The following is a 25,283-nucleotide window of genomic DNA, read 5'->3' as shown; positions in this document are numbered from 1 at the left end:
AAATGATAAGTTGGGACTATTTTATCTTCAAGGTACTGAAGTATTGAAGGTCTGGGAGGTATGAAGGTATTGATTCCCCCTTTTCTCTCACACCAAGTGAGAGAAATCTTTCTTGGTCCTCTTCTTTTTTCTACATATTCTTTCCTTATTGATCTCACTGACTTCAGTAAGTTCAGTTAAACCTCTACATATGTGAGGTCTATGTCTATATCTTTAGTCCTGACTTCTCTCTCAAAGATACCCTCTCCAGTATCAGTGTTCCAGCTATAAGCTAGATGCTCCCTATTTCCTTCTGGTCATTTCTACCTCAATGTTCAGTCAGATCCTCAAACTCAAAAATATCTAAAATAGAACACATAATATTCCTTCCAAGAAACTCATCTTCCTCTTATGTTCCCCCCACTTTTTTTCATCATTAATCTTATTCATCCTGTTACACTGGATAATGGTCTAATTTCTTAAGAGACAAGTGAGTCTAAAGCATTTTGAAGGAGTCGTGAGCATATAACTAGCATGGAAAGAATGAAGTCAACATAACCATGTTGGACCAGACATTATTTACTTTTAAAAATGAGGCAAATTAACACTAATGCCAAATCCAAATGGGAACAAATGTATGTGTCTGTTTTAAATATTTATGAGATTATGTAAAATAACACAATAAGTATCTCTGAGAGACTATAGAGAAGTACTCTTCAGAAACAGCCATCACAAAGAGCCAGAATTTCACCTTACCTTTTCTCCCTTCCACCCCTGCTCCCAGACCTGAGGTGGTGGTTGGTCGGAGTTCAGAGCTGCTCTGAGGAGTCACATTGGCTTTAGCATTATTGGCTTTTCCTTTCTTCTCATTCTTTGAAGTGTCATTTGGCACATCAGCTATGTCACTCTGAAACATATGCGTTTACATTTGACCCACAATAATGACACTTCAAGCTTCAACATTACTAATATGATGTCATTCCATCTGATTCAACAAACATTTATTAAATATCTATTATGCTCAAGTCATCATTCTATGTGCTAGGTATACAAAGACAAAACCTCTGTCCCCTCTTAAAAAAACTCAACAGTTCCTTCCCTCAAGGAGATTATATTCTACTATGGGTTGAAAGTGAGAAGAGAAAGGGTGATGGACACAATAAGCACAAAAAGGATCATAGTTCAGAGCTTGGCTTTTCAGACTGTTTGATCCTCAGCACCCCTTCAGCTACTGAAAAATTCCTGAAGAACTTCAGAAGAGCTTTTGTTTATATGGAGTATATCTAATGATAGTTACTGCATTTTAAAATAAACTGTCTTAGTATTATTATGAAAATAAATTGGACCTTGAAGAATCTCCTGAAAGGGGCTTATGCCTCATAGCTAAATTCAAACCTCATACCTGAAGATAACCTCTGGGGGTCCCCAGGCCACACTTTGATAACTGCTGATTTAGAGCTTGAAAGGATCTGGGATGCCAACTAATCCAAATTTGTTATTTTAAAGATGAAACATAGAGAAATAAAGAGGACTTGTCCAAGGTCAGAGAGGTATGAGATTTGAATGTAGGTTCTATGGTTCCAAATCTGGCGCTTAATCCATTGTACAGGGGAGCAGAAGTGCTGTGCATGAATTTAAGAATACCAAGTTTGAACCCCACATCTCATACTTATTGTCTGTGTAACTATGGACAAATGTTTTAACCTTTCTCCATCTGCAAAAATGGGGATAACCCCTGTACTATTTGTCTCTTGGCTTTTTTATGAAGCTCAAATATAATTATGGATGAGAAGCTGTTTGCAAACCTTAAAGTGCTGCTATGTTTCCCGTCAGCTATTATTACTGTGGAGAATTTGTCTGTCTTATGACACCCTCCCACCTTCTCTCTTTGACACCTCGATAGAGTTCTCTTTTCCATCCAGATCCAAGCCCCTCTCCACTTAATGAAAGGGGAAGATTAGCTGGCAAGAGGCATCAGTACTGCCGCAAAAGATCCAGCAGCAGAGAAAAATGTAGCTGCCTCAATGGCACTGAATGAGTATTCAGTAGCACTAAGTGGGATAGTTACTGCTGCCAGCAAGCTGAAGTGTTCTGACAGAAAAAAATGGTTTGCTCTGTTTGACTTGAAAGAAATCTCCATGTATGGGAAGGAGAGAAGTGGGTGTGAGAAAAGAAATGAATACATATAGTTTTAGTTGTTCAATAGAATGAACTGATTGTGCATTTTATGCACAGCATGAAAATTTGCCTCTGTAATATTTTCTTAAACTACCGTAAATGTTTCTTACTTCATGATGGAGTATTTTAGATCAGAAAACAATCAAAGGATTGTTCTCATTTTAAAAAAAAGAAAGATGAACAATTATACATGTGAGAACCTGTTAATATAGGTACAAAGGTAATTTCATGGTAGTGGTCTTGATAAGTGACTCTAGATATGAATTATGCTACCAGTTTTCCAGATTTGCATGATTCTGTTTAATAAATGCTAACACCTTCCCCATCCTGACTGTGAAAAGAATGTAAATTCCTTGACATTTAGGGCTACTTTTCATATCTCCATCATGTAGTATAATGCCTTGCACAAAGGAACTTAAATGTTTGTTAAATTGAGATGACTGTTTGCTTGATTGTTAATTCATGCAAAAGACAATAATGACAACAAAATATATTTCTTTTCCTAAGATGGTTGACATAATAGCGGAAGTCCCAAACTTAAGCCCAGATATAGAAATTATCATGAGGGTTTGAGTTTAGCATGTGAACTTAACATGATGAGGTCTTCTCATGTTATGTCAGTATTCTCTAACAAGATCATAAACTCTGTTGTGTTAATAATTAATACTTACAGTTTCAATACCCATTGCTCTCATTTGATCTGCTCTCTTTTCCATTACAGAAAGAAATTTCTTTGGGTCTGACAAAGCATCCACAATATCTGAAAGAAATTCACTCATGTTATTCTTAAGATTTTTCATAATTATGTAATTCATTTTTAAGAAAGACTCTTCATCATGAATCTTTTTGTTCATTTGTTTCATGTGATTACTCTTCTTAGAAAACTTATCAAGGCTGTAATAACTTATAATATGCACCAGGTAACAAGAAAAGGAGAAGGGAACAGCTCCCTAATGACTCTATACACTTTTTCCTAGTATTTTTTTCTCAAACATTTAACTTAATTTTGAAATCTAGTTTCACCATATGGTAACAATGAACATTTCTTCCATTATCTTCTTTCTTATAATCTGCATACAAAGAGACAAATAACAGCCTATATTTTACATAGCATCTCTGAAGTATTAACTCACATTTATATGCACAATTTTTAGGAATTTGTGACTTTCCCCTCCCAACTTTCAGGAATCAACCTGCTACTTATGTTTTTTTCCTATTATTTTAATTTCAAGAGGAAATATTTATCAATAACAGGAAACCAAACTGGTACTAAAAATATGCTAAGGAAAATCCACAGAATTTTAAATGAGTTGACTCAGGCTTGAACATGAATATACAACATACCTAACAAGTGGTCATCTAACCTTTATACATGCCTCCACTGAGGAGGAACCCATAACATTGTGAGGTAGTCTATTCCACTTGATAAAGTTTTTATGATTAGAATGTTTTTCCTTACATTGACCCTAAATCTGTCTCTCTATCACTTCTACCCCATACCTCTAGGGCCAAGTTCTTGTAGTTTGTCCTTCATTTTTGAAACGAACTAATGACACCACACTTGCCTGTGAATTAGATTTAAGTGAGGTATAGTTGCACAAAATCATCAGCTTCACTCTCTTCCACAGTCAATCAAAGTCCAGGGGTGAGACAACGGTCAAGATGACTGATGATGGCCTGAAATGCAGTGGATGACCATGGCATATTCACTATCTGATCAAGCTTTAAGTGCTCTGCAGCACCTGCTTGGGCTGCCTTCATGGTCACTAGAGTAAAACTGTTCTCATCCACCCATTCTGCCAGGAAAAGTCTTCGTGTGTCTTTGAAGCCAAGTAGAACAAACCTCATCAATCCTCTCTACCATTCCTGGGTGTAGGTCCTATTTCCACTTAAGGAATTTGAGAAGTCTGTGGAACAGATGATTCTGCTGTTGGGGCTAAACTCCTACTTTAGGAGTTTCATGATGACAAGGAATTGAGTTCAAATTGCTTATAGGAAAGACATTTATATAATGCACTATATTCTTTCAGGCCTTATGTACTTGGGCCCAAGTCTAAAATTAGTTTTCCATTTGAAGTCAACCTTTTTATAAATCTACATTTTTCTGACCGGGATCTCCTGCTAACAATTTTGAATGACTGATCGGTGGTGATGTTTTATATAATTTTCTCATCGTTAATAATCTATATCCTAGTTCCAGGACATACATTTGTCTTAAGTACTAGACGAATAAAAAAATGCATTAAGGGCTTATTATGTCCAAATGTTGTACTAAAGACTAGATACACAAATATAAATGTGGAAACAGTTTTCAGCCTTTTTGGAGCTTACAGTCTCATGCAGGAAATAACATATTAGGGAAATGGAGGTCTAAGAGGGATATTTTGATTTGCCAAGGTCCAAGGATAGTTGAGTGGAGCCATATAGGATTAATGTTGATAGACCCTTTCCAGGAGAAATGACTGAGTTGATTTGATTATCACAAAGGTAAAATGCAAAACAGCTTTTCAAAGGACAATGTTTTTTCAATGTCAGGTCATTTTCACTGGGAAATTATAAATTTTTAACAATGTAAAATTTTTCTTTTTTTTCCTTCCTCTTGATTTTGGAAATAATATAACTTAAGTTGTTAAACTGTGCAAGTCATATGCTTAATAGCTACTAATTACTGAATATTAATTCCTCAGCATTAATGGTTAGTGACATGTGTATGTATCTCCACTACTTATGTTAGTGTTCTCCGAACACATGGCCTCTACCTCACTGTGTTTTGTAAATCTTGTAGATCAAATATAGTGCCTTACATAGAAACGTTTAGAATGAACACATGAATAAATGTCAGAGTACAAAGGAATCATGTCCATATCTCAAGGGTGCATGATTTCTGTGATGTGGAAACTTCCTCCACCAAAGCAGATCTGCCTATAATTTAGTAGACAAATCTTAGAGAACTGCCTGAAGTGCCGCATGACTGACCCATGATCATACACAGCTAGTAAATACTAGCGGTGACAGTTTAACCTATATTTTTGTGATTCTTAGTTAATCACTATGCTTCCTCTCTATTAATCAACTAATCAAAAAGCTTTTATTAAGAAATAATTTAGTGGGAATAAAAACTTCACTTTAAAGTGAGAAAATTATCTGAGATGCAATACAGATTTCCTAAAGCATCAAACACAATCAAAATCATTTTTAAATATTCTTATTAAATTTTAGATCTTCACTAATCCTGGATTATTCTCATAGATTGTAAGCACCTTGAGGGCAAGGACTATCTTTTGCCTCTGTTGTATCCTTAGCACAAGTCACTGATACATAATAGATGCTTAATAAATGCTTATTGATTGATTAATTGATTGATATTGGTAATGATTTAGAAAATATTGATTATATTACCAGGTAGTCTACCTTGATATTCTGATGCAAAATCAGTGATTAAAGACAGAAGTCATACTGTGCTAGATAATTTATAACGCACAAAGCCCTAAATAATATATATAAATAATCTAAATAATAAGAGCAGCTGCTTCAATAGTACTTAAGGTTTACAAAGAAATATTTACATATATTATCTCTTTTGTGCCTCATGATCATTTGGAGACAAGGGCTATAATTACCTCCATTTTACAGATGAGGAAAATGAGGTTCAGAAGTTAGTATCTGAGGCAGGATTTGAACTCACATCTCCCTGACTATCCATTATGTCACTTACCTGCCTCTAAATACATATTATTAATATATTATATCAATATTTTTGCTTTGAAGACAAGATAAATGCTACCTAATGGCATTCCCAAGGTCATACAGTAAATCCATAGCAGAATTGAATCTCTGGCTTCATTCTAGGACCACAGATTCATAACTGAAAGGGACTTTAGAAGTCAACCAGCCCATTTTACAGATGAGGAAACTGAGGCTCAGATAAATTAAATGGCTTGTCCAAAGTCACCAAGATAAGCAGCATAGTTAAAATTCAAATCCAGGTCCTATGAATCAAAACCCACTATACTATGCTGCTCCATGCTCTGTCCATTTATCTTTGCTATATGGATTTTAAATAGTTCATAAAATGCCTGGATAACTCCACGGATTATTTGATGTCATTAAACGAGTTGTTAAAAATTTGTTAATTTTCTACCATCTGCTTTGGTATCATCTAGACACACACACACACAAAACAATGACTGAGTTCAATAAATACTGCAGATGTATTCATTAGTTGGATAAACATCATTATTTAAATTTACTCCCAATTACTAATATTATGATTTCTGTGAACTAACTGGGGGGTTACACTACCAGGTCCTGGAATTATGTAATTATTTTTATCTATAAATAAGACTGACATTTAAATATTTTCTTAGCAGACACAAATTTTGTTCATTTGCAAGATATCTGAGATGCTGATTATGGATCTTTTCCTAAGCATCCAGAATAGCCAAGAAATTGGAAAGTGGATCATAATTAAACATGTACAGTAGACATTAGGAAATAAAATTTCAAAAGGTTAAAAAAAACAAATGACAAGTATGATCCCACATCCTACAGCTTTAGAGGAGAAGACAGCTTGGGAGGGATAGAAGGCTCTCCAAAATGAAATTAGCAAGATCTATGTAAAAAAGATCCTGATTTGGAAGAAAATGGAGCTATGTCTAAAGAGAATGATGAGGTACACTGGGAGTTCTCTAATGAGCTCAGAATTTTAAAGGACATATGTGAAAAGATCAAAGGGCCATGTTCAACAAGAGGGGAGTAGTGGATTTAAGAAAATGGTAAACCTGACAGCCATCCCTGACCAACATCTAGAATAGATTACTGAATGGATGATCCCCATAAGAACTTAGAAATATAAGTCAAGAAGCATTTATAAAGTACTTACTATGTGCCACACATTATACAGAGCATGTAATACAAAGAAAGGCAAAAGAAAGTCCTTGCTGTCAAGTTCACAGTCCCATGTGGAAAACATCATGCAAACAGCTCAGTACAAGCAAAATACATACAAAATAAACTGGAGATAATCAATTGAGTTAAAGGTAATTGGGAAAGGCTTCTTGTAGAAGGAGGATTTTAGCTGAGACTCAAAGAAAGCCAGGGAAGCAGTGAGGCAGAGGTGAGGAAGGAGAGGATTCAACACATGGGGAACAGCCAGTGAAAATACCAAGAGTTGGGAGATAGTCTTGTGAACTTCCATGAACTTCCTTCAAAGAAAGAACAGCAAGGAGGCCAATGTTACTGCATCACAGAGTATGTGGGAGGAGAAAGGTATTAAAAAGACCATAAGGGGTGATCAGTAGGAACAAGGATGGGTTCATTAAGAAGTTGTTGTTCAGTTGCTTCTGAGTAGTGTCCAATCAATTCTTCATGACATAGAGTTTTCATGGCAAAGATATTGGAATGCTTTGCCACTTTCTTCTTCAGTTCATTTTACAGATGAGGAAAGTGAGGCAAACAGGGTTAAGTGACTTGCCCAGGACCACATAGCTATTAAATGTCTGGGTCTAGACTGGAACTCAGATGAGTCCTTCCAATTTTAGGCATAGCACTCTATTTACTGCATCACCTAGCTGCTGTCACTAAGAAAATATCATCCCAAATTAAATGTATTTTTGTATGCTCACTAAAATATTAATAATGATGATGATACATTTATAAAGCACTTAAAATTCACAAAGCACTTTCTTCAAAACTACCTATGAAGTAAAGAGTGAAAATATTATAATGCCTTTCCTCTCCCCAACTTTTTCAAACTGAACCTGTGATGATATCAGTAAGGACTCCCAGTGTGGAAACTTCTTTAAATTTGTGCACCAAATCATCTGTAACCTGTAGTCTTAGAGATAGGCATGGGTTACTAAATGACTTGCTTATGGTACAAATTACAGAAACAGGACCTGAACCCATGTCTTTCTGATTCTATGACTAGACAGACACTATTCTATGATACCACTCTTTCCTGTTTAGTATGTAAGGAAACTGAAGCAGAGAGAAATTAAATGACTTGTCCTTTGCCACATGGAGTCTAGGATGCAGAGCTTTCTTGATTCCAAGCACAGTACTTTCCCCAATGTAAGCTACTTCCCCTTTGCTATATGGTCTTCTATCATGAGGTAGCTAGGTGATATAATAGAGAGGGTGCTGGGCCTGGGAAGACCTGAGTTCAAATTTAGCACCAGATATTTACTAGCTGCATGACCCTAGGCAAGTCACTTAATTTTAATCTGCTTCAGTATCCTTAACTATAATATAGGAGTAATAATTCAGTCAACAAATATTGATTAAGTGCCTACTTAAGTGCCAGGCATCTTGCTAAGTGCTAGAGATACAAAGAAAGACAAAATAGTCTCTGACCTTGATTGGCTCACAATTTAATGGGGGAGATAACAGGCAAACAACTACATGCAAGCAAGATATATACAAGATAAATAGGAAATAATCAACAGAGAGGAAAGCATTAGGATAAAAAGGGACTGAGAAAAACTTCTTATAAAAGGGGAATTTAAAATATGAGATTTTAGTTGGTAATTGAAGGAAATGATGGAAGTCAGGAGTCAGAGATGGGGTGGGATTGCATTCCTTGCATGATGGACAACCATTGAAGATGCATGCAGTCAGGAAATGGAGTGTCAGGAGAAGCTGGTGTCATTAGTTTGAAGAGAAAGTGCTCTGTGTGTGTGTGTGTGTCTGTGTGTGTGGCTACATTATGAATAGCATTGAACAACACAGAGAGGTTTATATATTTGTTCCCAGAGGTGAAAAGAGAGACACTGGAGTTGGAAGATGACATGGGTGGACTTGCGTCTCAGGAAAATCTCTCTGATGGCTGAGTGGGAGATGGATTGGAGTGGGGAGAGACTTGTGACAAGTAGGCCAACCGTCAGCCACAGATGGACACGCTGAAACTTGACTCCAATCTAGGGGTATCATTTTGGTCCTCTTTGAGAATGAAGGACAACAACTAGTAACCAGTGAACATCTGAGAAAAATTCTACATCTTTCCTGCAAGTGTAATAAGTTTGAATATGGTTAAGGTATTCTAGGGTATACACAAATTAGACTGATGGTTGACTGGGTCTATACCCAAAAATGGTCAAAGATAGAGGACAACAATCCAATGTACAGAAATGTCTATAGAAGCTCTTTTTTGTGAAAACAAAGAACTGGAAACTGAATGTGTGCACACCAATTGGGTGTACCAATGTGATGGAATACCATCATTCTACAAGAAATACTGAAGAAGATGGTTTCAGAGAAAGCTGGGAAGATTAGTGTATACTAACGGAGGGATGAGATGAGCAGGGCGAGAAGAATGGTTTATATGTGACAACAAATACTGTAAACATATTTGAAAGATTTAAGAATTCTGATCAATAGTGACCAATCCTAATTCCAAAGTATTCATGATGAAACCTGCTACCTGCCTCTTGACAAAGAGATCATGACTCACAGTGTAGACTGAGACGTATTTTATTTGGACATGACCATTGTGGGAAACTGTTTTGCTTCACTACATATGTGAGTTAAAAGGGTATTATTTTTCTTTCTTTCTTAGGAGGAAGGGAAATGCAGGATGGGGTAAGAAGCAGAAGAAAGGGTGGTTTTGTTGACTGGAAAAAAATTAATTTAAAACTAGATCAGATAGTTGTCCTGAAAACCTTCAATATATGATGTACAGTATATGAGGATATAGTGAACCCTCGGCAATCCTTTGTGTTACAAGTTGTTCAAGCTGACTATGTTTTAAAGATAGCTGTGTATAACTCATTAAGTGAAAGGTCTTTTTATGTTAACTGATTCTTTCATCATATCTTAAGAGAAACACACACACACAAGTGTTGCTATGACACTGGGCCTCAACTTTTCATCCAAACTGAACTTTCACCAGGATCTTAAGCAAATGGCATTAACATTGAATGTTGAAAAAAAAATTGTTGTTCAGCTGTGTCCAACTCTTTGTGACTCATTTGGGGTTTTTCTTTGCAAAGATACTGGGGTAATTTGCCATTTTCTTCTTTAGCTCATTTCATATGAGGAAACTGAAGCAAATCGTGCTAAGTGACTTGCCCAGGGTTACACAAGTAAATATCTGAGCCCATATTTAAACTTAGGAAGCCTCACTCCAGGCCCTTCATTCTATCCACTGTGCCTCCTAGCTGCTTCATGTAACAGGTTTCTATATAATGAATTTCTTTTCTCATGAAATTTCTCTCGTAACAATATTTTATATTCTGTAAGTTATCTTGCTGTAGATGCTTAATATTCACTGACTTGAATTAAGATGATATTCATTACCTCTGTGGCCTTGGACTAGTCAATTAACCTCACTTAGTCTCAGTTTCCCCATTTGTAACATGAGGGGGCTAGATTAGATAGCCTCTGATGTTCCTTCCAGTGTGAGACTTCTGATCCTATGATTTTTTTTTTGGCAAAGTGATTTGGGTCAAGTGACTTGCCCAGGTTCACACAGCCAGTAAGTGTTAAGTGTCTGAAATTGAATTTTAACTCAGGTCCTCCTGACTCCAGGGCCAGTGCTCTATCAACTGTCCCTTGATCCTATGATGATGGATAAAACTATGTGCCACAAGCTGAATCTGTGAGGTAACACTGAGCAAAAGGAAGACAATAATTGTATTACTAAGAACAATAATTTGCCTTTATATAGTTCCTTACAATCTGCAGAGCACTTTTCTTATAACTTTGCAAGGTGGGCAGTGGAAGAATATCACCCATTTAATAGATTAGGAAACTGGTCCTAAGAGGTTAGGCGACCTGCTTATGGTTATAGACATAATGTTTAGGTAGACTTCAATCCTAGGTCTCATGACTCCAAATCTAGCATTCACTCTAAGACCCACAGGTAAAAATTCCTTCGGGCCCTAACACTTCTCCTGTAGTGTAAGGCATAGAATTATCTATCACTTGAACAGCTTTGCTATTTTCAAATAAGAATATAATGCTGAAATGAACCTTTACTCAAAGTACAGAAAAATATATGAAAAATGTCCAATGTGTACTACACCGGAAGACTCTATGACTGATATTTTACAGTCACCAAGGCTGATATCTTAGGAAAACCTGCAGCATCAGCTGCAAGAACAGTGAACCTTTCCTTATTGTACTTAAATCCAGAGGCTCTTGATTTATTGGAGAGATTTTAGTAAGCATTGCTATAGTGGACAAGTTTCATTATTACTAAAAAAACTGTTCGGGGAACAGAATACATTAAAAAGAAACTTTTCTGAAAAAAGTCATAGCAACCTTCTTGAGTACTGTGATTTAATAATAGTTATAACAACCCTTTTCAAAAGCACATCTTCACAGCTTTAGGCAATTGTATTTTAGTTTGCCTTTTCAGTGAGCAACTCATGTATAAACTAATTACATAGAAGTTGGTCTTTAGGCAGGTGCCTCATATGATATTGTGTAGTGTGAGAATATTTAGAATCTGTAATTAATTTAAATATCTTCTCTTTAGGAGTCTTGAGACCATAGACGGCAGAGGCATTGATGCTGTACTCATCCAACCACATTAGCCATGCTCATTCTTTTCTAGCCAAGTAGATACAGATGTTCATTTAAGGTAGGAATGGCCTTTTACACAGCCATATTCCAACATTTGCCTTTCCCTGAAGGAAGGCTGGAATTCATATCACAGAATACCTTCAATACAGTGATACTGGCCTCTGGGCTGTTCCACGAACAAGCCAATACATCTCTCAGCTCCGGGTATTTTCTCTGCCTGTCCCTCATCCCTAGAATACTCTTCTTCCTCCACTCCTTCCAGTAACTTCCCTGGCTTCCTTAAAGTCACAATTAAAACCCTACTTTTTAGAGGAAGCCATCCCCCAACCAATCTTACTTCCTATGCCTTCCTTCTGTTAATTATTTCCAATTAATCCTGTACATAGTCTGGTGTGTGTGTGTGTGTGTGTGTGTGTGTGTGTGTGTGTCTGTGTGTGTGCGCGCATTGTCTCCTCCATTAGCTAGTTTTCCTTGAGGGCAAGAGCTATCTGCCTATTTTTGCATCCTCAGCCCTTGGCACAGTGCCTGACATATAGCAGGCACTTAGTAAATGTCTACTGATTGATTGATGTGTATACACTATAATACTCACTATACTACTTTATCATATCATATGGTATTGTGGCTTGACCTGTTGTTGTACTACACACCTAGATCTTCCTTAACATGATACCCTGGTACTATAAGGAATTCCTAAGGTCAGTACAGGTATTTGCTATTCTCCCACTCTTCCTCTATGCTCTCTCAGCCCCTCTTCAGCAAAGCCTTCAAACTGAGTCAAGAAGCAAGTAATAAGCATCTGCTACGTGCCATGCCCTGTGCTAAGCACTGGAGATACAACAGACAAAACAAGCGACCTTGTGCAAACAATTTTGTCCAAATAACATACACACATACATGTGTATGTAAGTATATGTATAAATATGTATGTATGTATGTATGCATGTATGTATATGTGAGGATACTTTGATCATCTCAGATGGAAGGCACTATGCTTAATTGAAAGTGTAAGACCTGAAGGCCTCAGTCTCACCATGCAGATTGCTGCCTGGGCTCCTAGACTTTTCTCCCTTTGTCACTGGTTCTCTCCTCTGACAGCATAGTATCTACTACTCACAACCCACTACTGCTACTATGAACATGTTGCCTATCTTCTCATGCCTATTTAGAGTCACTTCTATCTGCAGGGTTTCCCCCATACAACAGATAAGGGGCACTTTCCTATGCACCACTAGGGAATCAGAGATAGCCTTTCTATCTCCTATACCAATTACATGCAAATTATTATGCAAATTATATTTCAGCCAATTATAATATGTTCCACTTTTGTATGACAAGTATCATTTGGGGACTGAAGAGAAATTAAGAAAATCAGAGCCCTCACTCTACTTTTCTTTTTTTTTCTTATTTTTTAAGGTATGGGATAGCTTTATTTCTTCTACCACAGAAATACTTACAGCAGAGGGCACTGAGGTGATGCAGTGGATAAAGCACCAGTGCATGAGTCAGGAGGACCAGAATTCAAAGCTCACCTCAGACACTTGACACTCACTAGCTGTGTCACCTTGGGCAAGTCACTTAACCCCAACTGCCCCACCCTGGGTCATCTCCAGTCATCCTGAGGAGTATCAGTTCACTAGTTTCAGATGGCTCTGGAGAAGAAGTGAGGCTGGTGACCTGCATAGCCCTCCCTCACTCAAAACCAAGTCAAGTGCAAGTCATGTCATCATTTGGCAAGGAAGAACTAACAGAAAAACAAAAAGAACTTACAGCAGAAAAGATTCATAAGTATTTAACAAGTACTTAAAAACAAAACATCAACTCATTATTTCTATCACACCCTCCCCCAAAGGTAAACTAGCTATTTTACTCTTTTCTCTGACCCACTGTATCCAGTCCACCTGGACAACCAAGCACAGGTCTTTAATGTTTTCAGATTCAGTAAGGTTCTATCCTAAGTCATCTTAATTAGCATGTAAACCTGTTGTATTAGAATCGCCACAATTACAGTGCTCTCACTCCACTTTTACAACAAATGTAATTTTGGAGTCTTTTCCAGCTAAAGTAGATTATGTTAATTGGTTGTTTAGTTCCCACAGGCTACTTGCACTATAAGCAATAATCCCAATGAAAATAAGAAACCAGATAGCTAGGTGGAGCAGTGGCTAGAATTGGAGTCAGGAAAAATTGAAGAGTAAGGAAAACACAGTTGGGTGACACTGGGTCAAGCATTTACTTTTTTTCAACTTCAGTTTCCCCATCTGTAAAATGGGGATAATGAGAGTCCCTACCTCACAGGCTTACTAGGTAAGGAGTGAATGAGGTTACATTTCAAAGTGGTTTGTAAATCTTAAAGTGCCATAAAAATGCTAGGTATTATTATTGATAATAGTTATTGATAAGATCAGGAAGAAAAACTCACAATTGTATCATTCTTTAAATGTTTTTAAAGTACTTTTCTCACAATCCTGAGTGACTTGGCAGTGATAGGATTATCATCCTTATTCTACAGAAGAGGAAATTAGGAGGAAGAGTTACTTTTAGGAGCATTACAACTCTTCTGGAGCTTGGGAATTCTGGAGAGATAGTATCTGAATAGTAAAGATTTTATTATATGCTTTATTTTCTTACTGCTATGGGAAGTAGGAAATTTTAAAAAATCAACAGTCCACCAAAGATTGCTTATATATGAAAAGAATAAGAAAAACAGTCCATTAATATAACTCAGAGACTTTGAGAATTCAGAGAATCTACAAACTAATATTTACGTATCACTTAACTACGTGCCAGGAGCTATGCTAACTACTTTACAATCATTATCTCATTTGATATTCACAACAACCCTGGGAAGTAGGTTCTATTATCATCCCCATTTTACAGATGAAGAAATTGAGGTAGATGGAGGTTGTGACTTTCTTAGTTTGACACATTAGTAAATGTCTGATGCCACTTTTAAATACAGGTTTTCCTAAAGCTACATACGGCTTGTGATCTATTCACTATGCCACCTAGGTAACCTTTTTATTACTATTCTGAATCCAAGTTAGTGATGTGTGAGAAGGAGAAACAGCAGAAGAACAGATTTTCTCTTTTCAGGTGCTGTGTTGTGCTAATCGAAATCATCAACTCATGGGAAAATTGTGTTTTACATTAGACATTTTGCTTGCATACTTGAAAGAGAGAATCATTACTCTCCTGTTTAAGAGGGAACAGCTTTTACCATTGAACACTGAAGTAGAGGAAGCAGCTTTCAATCACAGCCATAAGGATTTCAGGCAGATTTTAATTAGAGCGTTTTGATGGACGAGACAACAGAATTGGTTAGCAGGGAATATGATACAGCTTCTTCTTTCTTAACTATTTTGGAAAAGTTTGACTTCAGTAGAGTTCAAGGGAGGAGGAATGGTCTAGGAATCTTCTAGAGCTTCCTTAGAGAACCCATAAATAGACTCTAAATATTAGGAAAGTGGGAAGGGAAATAAGCTGTCATCTTAAGGCTTACGGAGGGAAGAGGAGATAAGAACTGCTCAGGGAACAAAGAGGTGAGAGAACTCAAGGACAAAGACTTGAAAATGACATTTAAATGTGATGATAAAGCTCTGGGTGCTACTGAAAACTTTCAATAGCTTTCATTTCAGCTCAGATTTTTTTTTAAGACTCCAAATAGGCATCCAGAAAAGAACAAAAAAAGGCAAGTATCAAAAGCAACAGGGTGGGAAGAAACACTGAGGACTCATTTAATGCTCATTAGCGCTAGAACTGTTCCCAGGCTTTGGCAGGAGGGTAAGTGCACCTTTTCTCTAAGCCAACAATATTTCACTGTAAAGCAAAGCTCCAATTGCCTTTGTTTTTTCTTTGCAGTAAAATAGTTAAAATAGCACCAGGAATCCAACAGGCCAATTGGCCCAGGACTTGGCAGTGCTTATATTTCTTACCAACTGATCTTCTTAAAAAAACAAAAAACAAAAACAACTTTATAGTTTTTTATTGGTAGGAAGTACAAATTTTATTAAGGAAAGCAAAATGAAATATGTCTTAATTTGTTCACAGAAATTTTACTTGGGTCACATTTCTCCCAAATTATACCTATTACTTCCTCATCAAAAGATACCATTTTGGCAGAGGCTACTGAAGCAGACAGATCATTTCCAAGGGTCCCATTGGCAGAAGATACTCCTAGAGCAACGGACCTAAGTGGTAGTTACATAGAAAGCTACGATTATTACGGAGATAAGGGTTACAGAAAGACATTCCTTCATCTTCTGTTATCACATAAGGATGCTGTATCAGTAAGCACCTCAACATATATGGGGGGGGGAGACTGCTATCACAGGTTCTTAGATATGCATTCATAAAAGGAAAGGCAACTCTTGAGGGATTAACAGTCACTTTAATCAAGCACATTTATCAGTCCTTTAACCAAGCACATATGTCATTCATCTATTTCAGGGGAGTCAGCAACCCGAACTTCAGAGAAAATACGGAGAAATCAAAGATCAACAGAGATGGCTTCCCGTGTCTGACCATAATCAATACATACATCACAATTCAACAGACAGGTTCAACTGTCTGACCATAGCTACCAGAGAGGGAAGCACCAACATCCGGGTTTTCAAAGCTGGGAGACTGCTTAGCAGTTTCTCAGAGTCTCTCATGTGGCACACAAACCTTCCAAAAACTAAGCCCCAAAGTAAAACCTCACCCTCAGAGTATTTATACACTTTTCGCAGCCAGAGGGCATAACCCTCAGACCCAGTGCCTCAACAGGAAAAACAAAAGGTACTTGTGAGCCTCCTACAAAACAACTCCCCTAATCAAGCTTCCTTCAATGGGCAGGCCCTTCAATGAATGGGAAAGATTCTTCCCAATCAGATTATTCAGAGGCATTACAAAAAACAGCAAAAAAATCCTACTTTGTTTGCCCTCACAGATGCAGTATGTGAATGTGTATGTGTGCGTATGTTCTTAGAAATTTTTATAAATGTTTTATTTGAGGCAGGTGAGGAAATGCTAAGGTAGAAGAATCTGGCATGTGTAGGGTGGGGGCAATGGATTAAAAGAGTGTAGGCCAATACTTAAATGATAATTAAACTGGCATGAACACAATTTTACATAAGGAACAACTCAATATCAGCTCCTTTTCAATCTCTTCACTGGTTCTTCATCCATGTCATGTCCTGTAAATGTGGATGTCTCCTAGGTTTCTTCCTGGGAATCCTTGGTTTTATTAGTATCTCACCTGGTTACCCCATCAACTCCCAAGAATTCAATTATCATCACTAAGTAGATGATTTCAAGATGTAGTTATGAATCTCTCTCCTGAGTTACAGTCCCAATTACCAGCTGCCTCCTGGGATTTCAAACTGCATGTCTTCACATAATAAAAAAAAAAATAATGAACTCATTACTTCTATTCCCAAAGTCAGACCTCTAAATGAACTTCCCTATCACCATCGAGACTGCCACTATTCATTGTTTTAGTCACTTAGGTTTGCAACCTCATTGACATCTTTAATTGTTCACATTCACTTACCCTATGTATCTAATTAATTGCCAACTACTATAATTTCTTTCCCTACAACATTCCTCATATCTCTTCTCCCAACTCATAGCTACCATTCAAGTCTGGGTCTTCTCTCATGGACTGCTGCAATAGTCTTCTGGTTAATCTACTTGCGTCAAGTTTGATCCTCCTCCAAGATATCTTCCACTCACCTGCCAAAGTGTTTTTCCTAAAGTATAGGTCTGATTATTTCACTTCCTCTCCCTATGAACTCCAATGGCTCCCTAATACATCTAGGCTCAAATATAAAGTCCTCTGTCACTTAAAGCTCTTGGCGACCTACTCCTTTCTACCTTCCAGACTTTTGACACATTACTCCTCTGGATGTACTCAATGATTCAGCCATATTGGTTTACTTACTAATCCTCACACATGATGCTCCATTTTCCATCTCTATGTTCCCACTGAATGAATGCTCACTTTCCTTCACCTCCACATTTTCAAATCCTTGAATTTCAAAAGAACTCAGCTCAACCTCCTGAAGAAGGCCTTTTCTAGTTTTCTCAGCTGTGAATGTCTCTAGAACTGCATTCCATCTACTCTATGTGTACCAATATTGTGTACCATCTCTTCCACTAGAATGTAAGCTGTGATAGGAAAAGGAGGATTTTTGCTTTTTCTTTGCATCTTTAGTGTACAGAACAGTGCCTGGTATATGTTAAGCACTCAAAAAAATGCTGTTATTGATTGATAACTTTAGAATGATTAGATAGCATACAATATCAATTACCCAATTTTAGTGAGATTTATCAATGTCTAGCGCTACCTTTTAGAAAATGGATCAGAAATATTTTCCCATTAATGAATAATTATGCTCTTTCCCAGTTTAATAATTTACAAAGAAAAATCCAAGTTGTCCAAAAATGCCTGTTGTCCAGATTGTGATATACAGGTAAACCCACAACTTACCAACATGTAGGTTAGTGCTGAACTAGTCCTTCAGTATGTTTCTTGGAAAGGCATTTTGGTGCACAATAATGGACTGCATTTGGGAAACTGTGCAGCTCTTTCAATGGTCTCAAGCTATTCCCTGACTTGAAACCTATCTTTTCAACACCAACATTCTCCTGGTAATGCTATATAGCTGGGAATCATGGAATCTCAATCTGTGAACTAAAAAGGCCAAGCATCTAAAAGGTAATGAAGAGACTCATGGTGGGCATACTACAAGATAGGATTCTGCATATTAACAATAATGGCATGCACACAGGAAATGGGACTAGGAACATTATCTGGGAATGTAGGAACCAAAAGAGACTGGCTGGACATGTAACAGAAGGAGGGATAATAGATGGACAAACTGGGGAGTGCTGAACTGATTTCCTGTGGGAGATTTAAGAAGTGATACAGGCAATAAGAATTGCATAAGATGTATCATTTGAGGGTTAAATCACAAAAATTTCAATGTACTGAAGCTTTACTAATCTTTAAAATAAATGTTTAAAAGTTATACAGTACATGGCGCTCCTGGGTCTTAATGATAGACCTAAATATTATTAAGACATTTAAAATCTGAGACTTCTTAGCAGAGAATGAATTAAACATTTTCTCAAATGAACATTCTTTAATAAGGAAATAAATAATGGACTTTAGAACTCTTAAGACAAAAGAAAATAAATGTATATGAAGAATATTTGGGATTTTGTTCTGTGGTTCCAAGGTGGCTAGTTATAAAACATGTTTTGTAATACATGACTTTTCTTTTTGTCTCAGCAACAGCTCTTTAAAGCAGAAACCATTTTTACTTATTTTTTCTTTGTATCCTCAGAGCCACAATAGTGCCTTACATATAGCAATTATTTAATAAAGGCTTACTGAATTGAATCAAATTGAACAGCAACCCAAAATGTCTCATAAAAAAAACAGTTGTGAAGTTTCTGTAAACAATATAAACCTGGACAGCACTAATTTCTCATGAATGTGATTGGTTTATTGAAACGTATTTATGGACCTATTTGTAAAGGACTGTAGCTGACTTATAGTGTATATATATAAACATTTAGAGTAGATCCATCCCTAGGATCCAGATTTCATAGAAAGAGTATTTGTCTGGGAAATCTAATTAGTGCCACTGAGGATGTTTTAATTTAGTTGTAATGAGATAAAATAATGGCAGAGAAAGTTTTTAATTAAATATTTTGTAAAATACAGAGGCGTGGGGGCATGTGGCATTTCCTTATAAGTCAAAAGTTAGTCAAGAAACTGAACTTGCTGAATGAATTTCAAAAGGCCCTCAGAGCCAATGTTCTCTCTGGAAAATTAAGAACACCTAATTTTAGACACCGCCCTCAAAGAGGGACTTGAATTCCCAAAAGACCCAAATTGTTCACAAGGAACAAGTAACTTATTAACAGCATCTTTTCAAATGAGGATGCATTTCCTTGCCCATTTTTTTTTTTAAAAGACATTATCTTAAGTGTCCCATGAAAAATATTGGCTGTCTCTTAGTACTGAACCCTATTTCCCCACGTAAATCTCCAGCCTCACTCATTCTCCTAACTCCTGTAGCAAACTGTATAGCTGTTATAGTAGAATCTCCTATATTCTTAGCGGGAAAAAAATCTCCATAAACACCCACTAGCCTAGGGAAACTGTAATGCTTCTGCCCATGACCTTTCTATAGAGAATGCTGATATGTCAGGAACTGGAATTTTCTTTTTGAACTGATTCTTTGGAATTGACCAGGGTGTATGGTGGCAGAATGCTTTGGATACAAAAACTGAAGTGTCAAACTTGGAAGTCTCATAAAATATGATATAGATAATGTTCATTTGTGGTTTTCTAAGACAACATGCTGCCTTGCAGGAATCTGTTTGTATTCGACTTGCACACCACTGTCCTAAAGCATTCCCCATAGTGGCAATTTTGAATCCTACATAAGTCAGAACTTAATCTGAGATTTGTATATGCAAAGACTTCAAAGATAAAATCTGATACTCTGATTTTCATGGCTTCAGTTTCCTATAGTTTTTCACTTTAACAGATGAAGACCTGAAATGAATTCCAAGTGCCCAAACCAAAGACTTATTCTTGGCTAAGCCCTCATTCCATTTTTGAATTATACTTCTCTAAGGTCCAAGAAGGTCCATTTTAACCTGTCACATTTCTTTGGTTCTGATGGTAAATGAATAACCAAGAAGCCCTGATTAAGTACTTGTTAAATATCAAACTTAAGACTAACAGCAGGTCCACCACTACCATGGATGAACAAAGATTCCAACTATAATGTCCATTATATTAAATGTGGAAAACTTGAAGAAGTCCCAGGATTAAGGAAAATAATCCAAATTTTTACTTAAATGAAGAATGGACATTCTAACATCAGGGTTTCTAAACACTTTTGGACAAAGTCTAAAAAGTTATAAATCATGATAAGCCCATGCAGATCTCATTAGTCTATCACGATAAGACAATGAAATATTCCACTTAAGTAAATTTTATAGTTAAATTAAGCTTACCCACAAAGTGGCAAAGCTTAAAAATTTAACTATTTTTTTATGGAAACATTTCTAAAATATACTACACTTTTCCTGATTTCTTAAACAGAGAACAGAGAACATAATTTAACCTGCTCTTGCTGACTCAGAGCAATCACTATGAATAGTACATAATGAGTATATTGTGCCCTAACTCAGTGACACTCTCTTGGGTAGCTGAGGTGCGTAGGACTTTTTGATGCTTTGGCACACACAGTACAGTTCCTAAGAATTCTTCAGGCTGTTTGATATTGTTCTGTATCCTCCCCTTCTTCTATTTGCCCTCATTTTTTTTCTCCTTTTTGATCTGCTTCTTTATTTTACATATCGCTATTTGGGTGAGATTTAAAGGCTGAATTTGCTTCCCCAATGGACAAGTTTTGGCCACTCAGAAGTCTTTTACTTTCTGCTAGTTTAGGGTAGTGTTGAAACTGGTAAAGTTAGTTGCCAGAAGGATAAATTCCAGAAAAAATCACCATTAACTAAAAACCTACACAGTTCAAGACTCTTTGTAATGTGCTTAGAATACAAAATGTGGTTGCTATCCATAAAGAGCTTACATCTTACTGGACAGATGAACATCAATGCACACACAAATAATGACTGGGTATGTACCCTTGGACAAGTCACAATCTTTCTGGGCATCAATTTCTCCATTTGTAGAATGACAGTGTGAGGTTACATCATCTTCATAACACTATAATCCATGCTTCTGCTGAGATTATTGTAACTTTCTAGTTGACAGAATTTGAAAATTTATGGTTTCAATTTTAGTTCCGATTGCCTAAATGCTTGCTTACTTGTTTTCAGTAATCTTTAGTAAGTTTAAGTGGTATAAGTTTTAAAATGGGATCAGCTGAGGTTTAACAGAAATGTTCAATTTACTGGTTTTTGGTTCACTGTTTGTTTCAAGTTTTTGTTTTAAACCACGAACAGCTCCTGGTTTGGTGATAGAACTCCTGTTAAAGCAGTGCTCCCTTGTGGATTTTAAGGAAAACACAGGCACAGAGATGTAGAATCCAATTTACATCTGTTGGTGAGGGTGCCACACAGGAAGTGCTGATTTTAAATTCTTTAGTTTGTTTTGACTGCCAGTGTGGATGTACCTTTTATCAAACACATTTGTAAGCATGAACAGGCAACTTAGAACAGAGGATGCCTAGAAGGGCCTTCTTATCTAGTTCAAACCTTTCCATTTTATCAGACAATAGCAAAGCCAAGAGAGGTTAAGTAATTTATCCAAAGTCACTTTGTTAGTAGGCCTTCTCAATATAGTACAATGCAAAAAGTGTTCTATTGGAGCCAGAGAACCTTCAGGTAAGTCAACTGATCTTTCTGGGCCTATTTCATCAATAGTAAAATGAGGCTATGAGACTAGATGACCTTCAAGATGCATTTCTAAATATATTTTTGGGTTTTTTCAAATTCTTGGGTTTTGGAAAATCATAATCCATTTGCAAATGTTTATCTTACCTCCAAAACCATCCGGCACGTATGTTTTAAGCACAATGTTGCAGAAAACAGTTGGCAGTGATAATGGTTTATTCCCTTCATTTCGAAGAGAAATGTGTCTGTAGCCTGCCTGGAGGCCATCAAGGGGAAGGATTCTTTGACCAATCAGCTTGTTGCTGTCATCATACACAGCTATTCTCAAGACAGCCAGATCGGGGAGGATAACCTGTCAATCAAAGAAAAGGAGTTTTCACAGACCTAAATAATACTGTCAGTTCCCACGTGACCTTGTTCTAGCTACTTGGGGCCCCAACCATATAGCTTTGGCTACTCTGCCATCACTAGACGGAATATATATTCACCAAACATGTTTATGATTTGTAGAGTCAGATCAAGTTTTCATTCAATTGTTGGGAAGTCATTGGTCAAACAGTTATAGCATTTTAGAGCTAGTAAAGAAATGTTAGAGAATTTAGTCCTATCTGCTTATTTGTTCAAGGTTGTACGGCAGCTTGGCGCCAGAACCAGGACTAGCACCCAGGTCCCCCATTTCCCAGTCCAATATTGTTTCTGCTACCCCAGTGCCTACCTCCTGATATTTATCTCTCATTATTTTTAAGGGTATGGAAAATACCCTTGAAACAATTATCCATGTCTTAAAGAACATTAATTGGTGAAAGCAGGACATGTGAGTTAGGCCCCTGAAATTTAGCCATCTTAGAGTAGATTTGGGGATATTAAGTTGAAAAAAAAATTGCCAGTCATATATCATAACATACTCTGACCTCCCTAAGACATTTCCTTTCACTCCAAACAGAATGACTGGACACAAAAATCTGAGTTTACATGGCAGAGGCTTTATTCTAATACAAAATAGCAAGACAATAAAACAAACTCCACACATTTTGTACCTTCTGGAGTCAGTGAGGACCTTCTCACTGGCATGGGAGGAGTCGGCTCATCTGGGTCAAGTTGAACATTCTGGCTAAAGATAGGCACAATGACTTAATGGCCTATGGAAAACCCATCCAACTCTATGGTTCACAATCCTAATCTGAGTTCATGATGATTTAATGAAAACCTGAGACTCAACTAATACTTAACCTCTCCCTCTATGGGCTTCCTATAAAGTAGAAACTAACTTCATGGAGGTTATTGCAAAGGAAAAAAAAAACATTTAATGCAAGTTGTATTATGAAATGAAACAGAATTTTAGTGCTAAAAAAAACTCTCCAAAAGCCAGGGTTTGGTCATATTATGAAAAACGGGAAGTTGTTTCGATGTTTCTCAGTTTTCCATGTTCACCACTGAGAGGGTTTGTGGCAGCATAGAGAGTATTGGAGTTCTTGGACTCAAGTCCTACCTCTGATAATTTGTAGCTATGTGACTATGAGTAACACACCTAATTATAGGAAGGATAACATATGAAAAATGAATAAACCTTTTTTTTTTTTGCATGAAACCAGAATTAGTAGGAAAAGGTGGTCATTGCGGAAGAAATTTAAGCATGATTTTTTTTTGGAGGGGGGGGGGGAGCTTCCTAACAATTATATCTACTCAAAAGTGGGATGAAATGCCTCAAGACTTCTACAAACAAAGACTGAATAATGTGGTATATAGGAAGCTTTTTTTAAAGATAGAATGGACTAAGCAGCCTTTTCCAAATCAGAGAGTTGATTCTGTAACCTTTCTTGGCCTTGGTTCTAATATCTGTAGTTGATAGGGATGTTAAGTGGTTCAATTGAAGTAATAATATTAACAGTAATAACAATTAGCATTTATATAGCATGTAAAGGTTTGCAAAGCACTTAACAAATATTATCACATTTGATCCTTAGAACAAGCCAGGGAAGTAGGTGCTATTATCTCCATTTTATAGACGAGGAAACTGAGGCAGACAGAGGTTAAGTGACTAGCCCAAAGTTACACAGCTAGTAATATCTGAGTCTGGATTTGAACTCAAGTTCTCTTGACTTCAGGTCTAGCAGTTGTTTTCCAAAAATGTGAAAAGCCCTTTGCCAACCTTAATGTGACATGTAAATGCCATCTATTATTATTATTTATTAATTATTTCTTTATATTTTTAGAAATGTGTGTGGAGGTTTAGTTATATCAAGGAACACTTCTCTTACTAGCAATAGATTCAGTCATGGCAACTGAGAGAACTTCAATTTATAAAGAGATGAAGGATGTATGTGTGTGTTTGTGTGTGTGCTTGTGTGTTTACACACACATATTTATTAATTAAATATTACCTTACGGAGGATATAGAAATATACAAATATACATATAACATATATATTAATCAGATACCACATTACAGAGATAGAAATAAGATTAAAGGTTATGTTTAAGGCATTCAGCCCAATAGACACATCAGGGTTCAAAATGGTCTAAATGGGCTGGTTTCATCAGCACTAAGCCTGCTTAATCAATAAATGGTGCTGAATTGTTAAGGCACATTTGCCGGTATTTGGATCCAGGAAGAAAATTATTCTACTTTAATTAGATACTCTAAATTATTATGATCACAGGATTTAGAGCTCAAGGAGAGATTAGGGATCAGAGAGAGCTAGAAGAGATCCTAGTTCACCTGTCCAACTCATTCCCCTCATTTTTTTTCAGATGGGGAGAATGAGGCTTGAGAGGTTAAGTGACTAACCCTGGTTAGTAGGCAGCAAGCAAATAACACTTGGGATTTCAACCCTGGTCCTCTGAATCCCACTCTACTACACCATATTGCTGTCAATATTATGAGAAGATGCTGAGGGAAACAGATTATATTTGTTGCATGACATATAGAAAGTGGCTTAGTGCCATGGCCACCTGGAAAAAAACAAAACAAAACAAAAAACAAAAACCTGTCCCTAAAGAGAAAAATAACCACGTCAGGTGGGACAACAGAACAATTAGGAGAGAAAACGGACATTCTTGGAGACAGCACTGTTGACGCATGAGTTTTGGATGAAACTCCAATTGACAATAAATAAATAAAAGAAAAATGCAACTGAGAGATAAAAACCAAACATTCGAGATGATGACTGTGATCTCTCTTGGGACCCAGCATACACTGTCAGGATAAGTAAGGGGAAAAATACATGATGCACACA

The 25,283-nt window shown here is 36.8% G+C and overlaps 1 protein-coding gene across 14 annotated transcripts in view; it reads right to left on the bottom strand.

Moving 5' to 3' along the window:
* The window catches only part of PLCB4 (phospholipase C beta 4), a 482,923-nt gene that overhangs the window by 34,436 nt on the left and 423,204 nt on the right, over window positions 1-25,283 (bottom strand). For all 14 annotated transcript variants that reach the window (XM_072634439.1, XM_072634436.1, XM_072634435.1 and 11 more), the window contains 3 exons: window positions 22,195-22,399; window positions 2,829-2,917; window positions 736-886 (listed from right to left, as the gene is read on the bottom strand). In XM_072634439.1, the coding sequence (XP_072490540.1) occupies window positions 736-886; window positions 2,829-2,917; window positions 22,195-22,399 (445 nt within the window). The remainder of the gene's footprint in view (window positions 1-735; window positions 887-2,828; window positions 2,918-22,194; window positions 22,400-25,283) is intronic.

The sequence above is a fragment of the Notamacropus eugenii genome, chromosome 1 (genome assembly GCF_028372415.1).
Source record: "Notamacropus eugenii isolate mMacEug1 chromosome 1, mMacEug1.pri_v2, whole genome shotgun sequence".
NCBI lineage: Eukaryota > Metazoa > Chordata > Mammalia > Diprotodontia > Macropodidae > Notamacropus > Notamacropus eugenii.
This window is presented reverse-complemented; position numbering and strand designations above follow the sequence as displayed.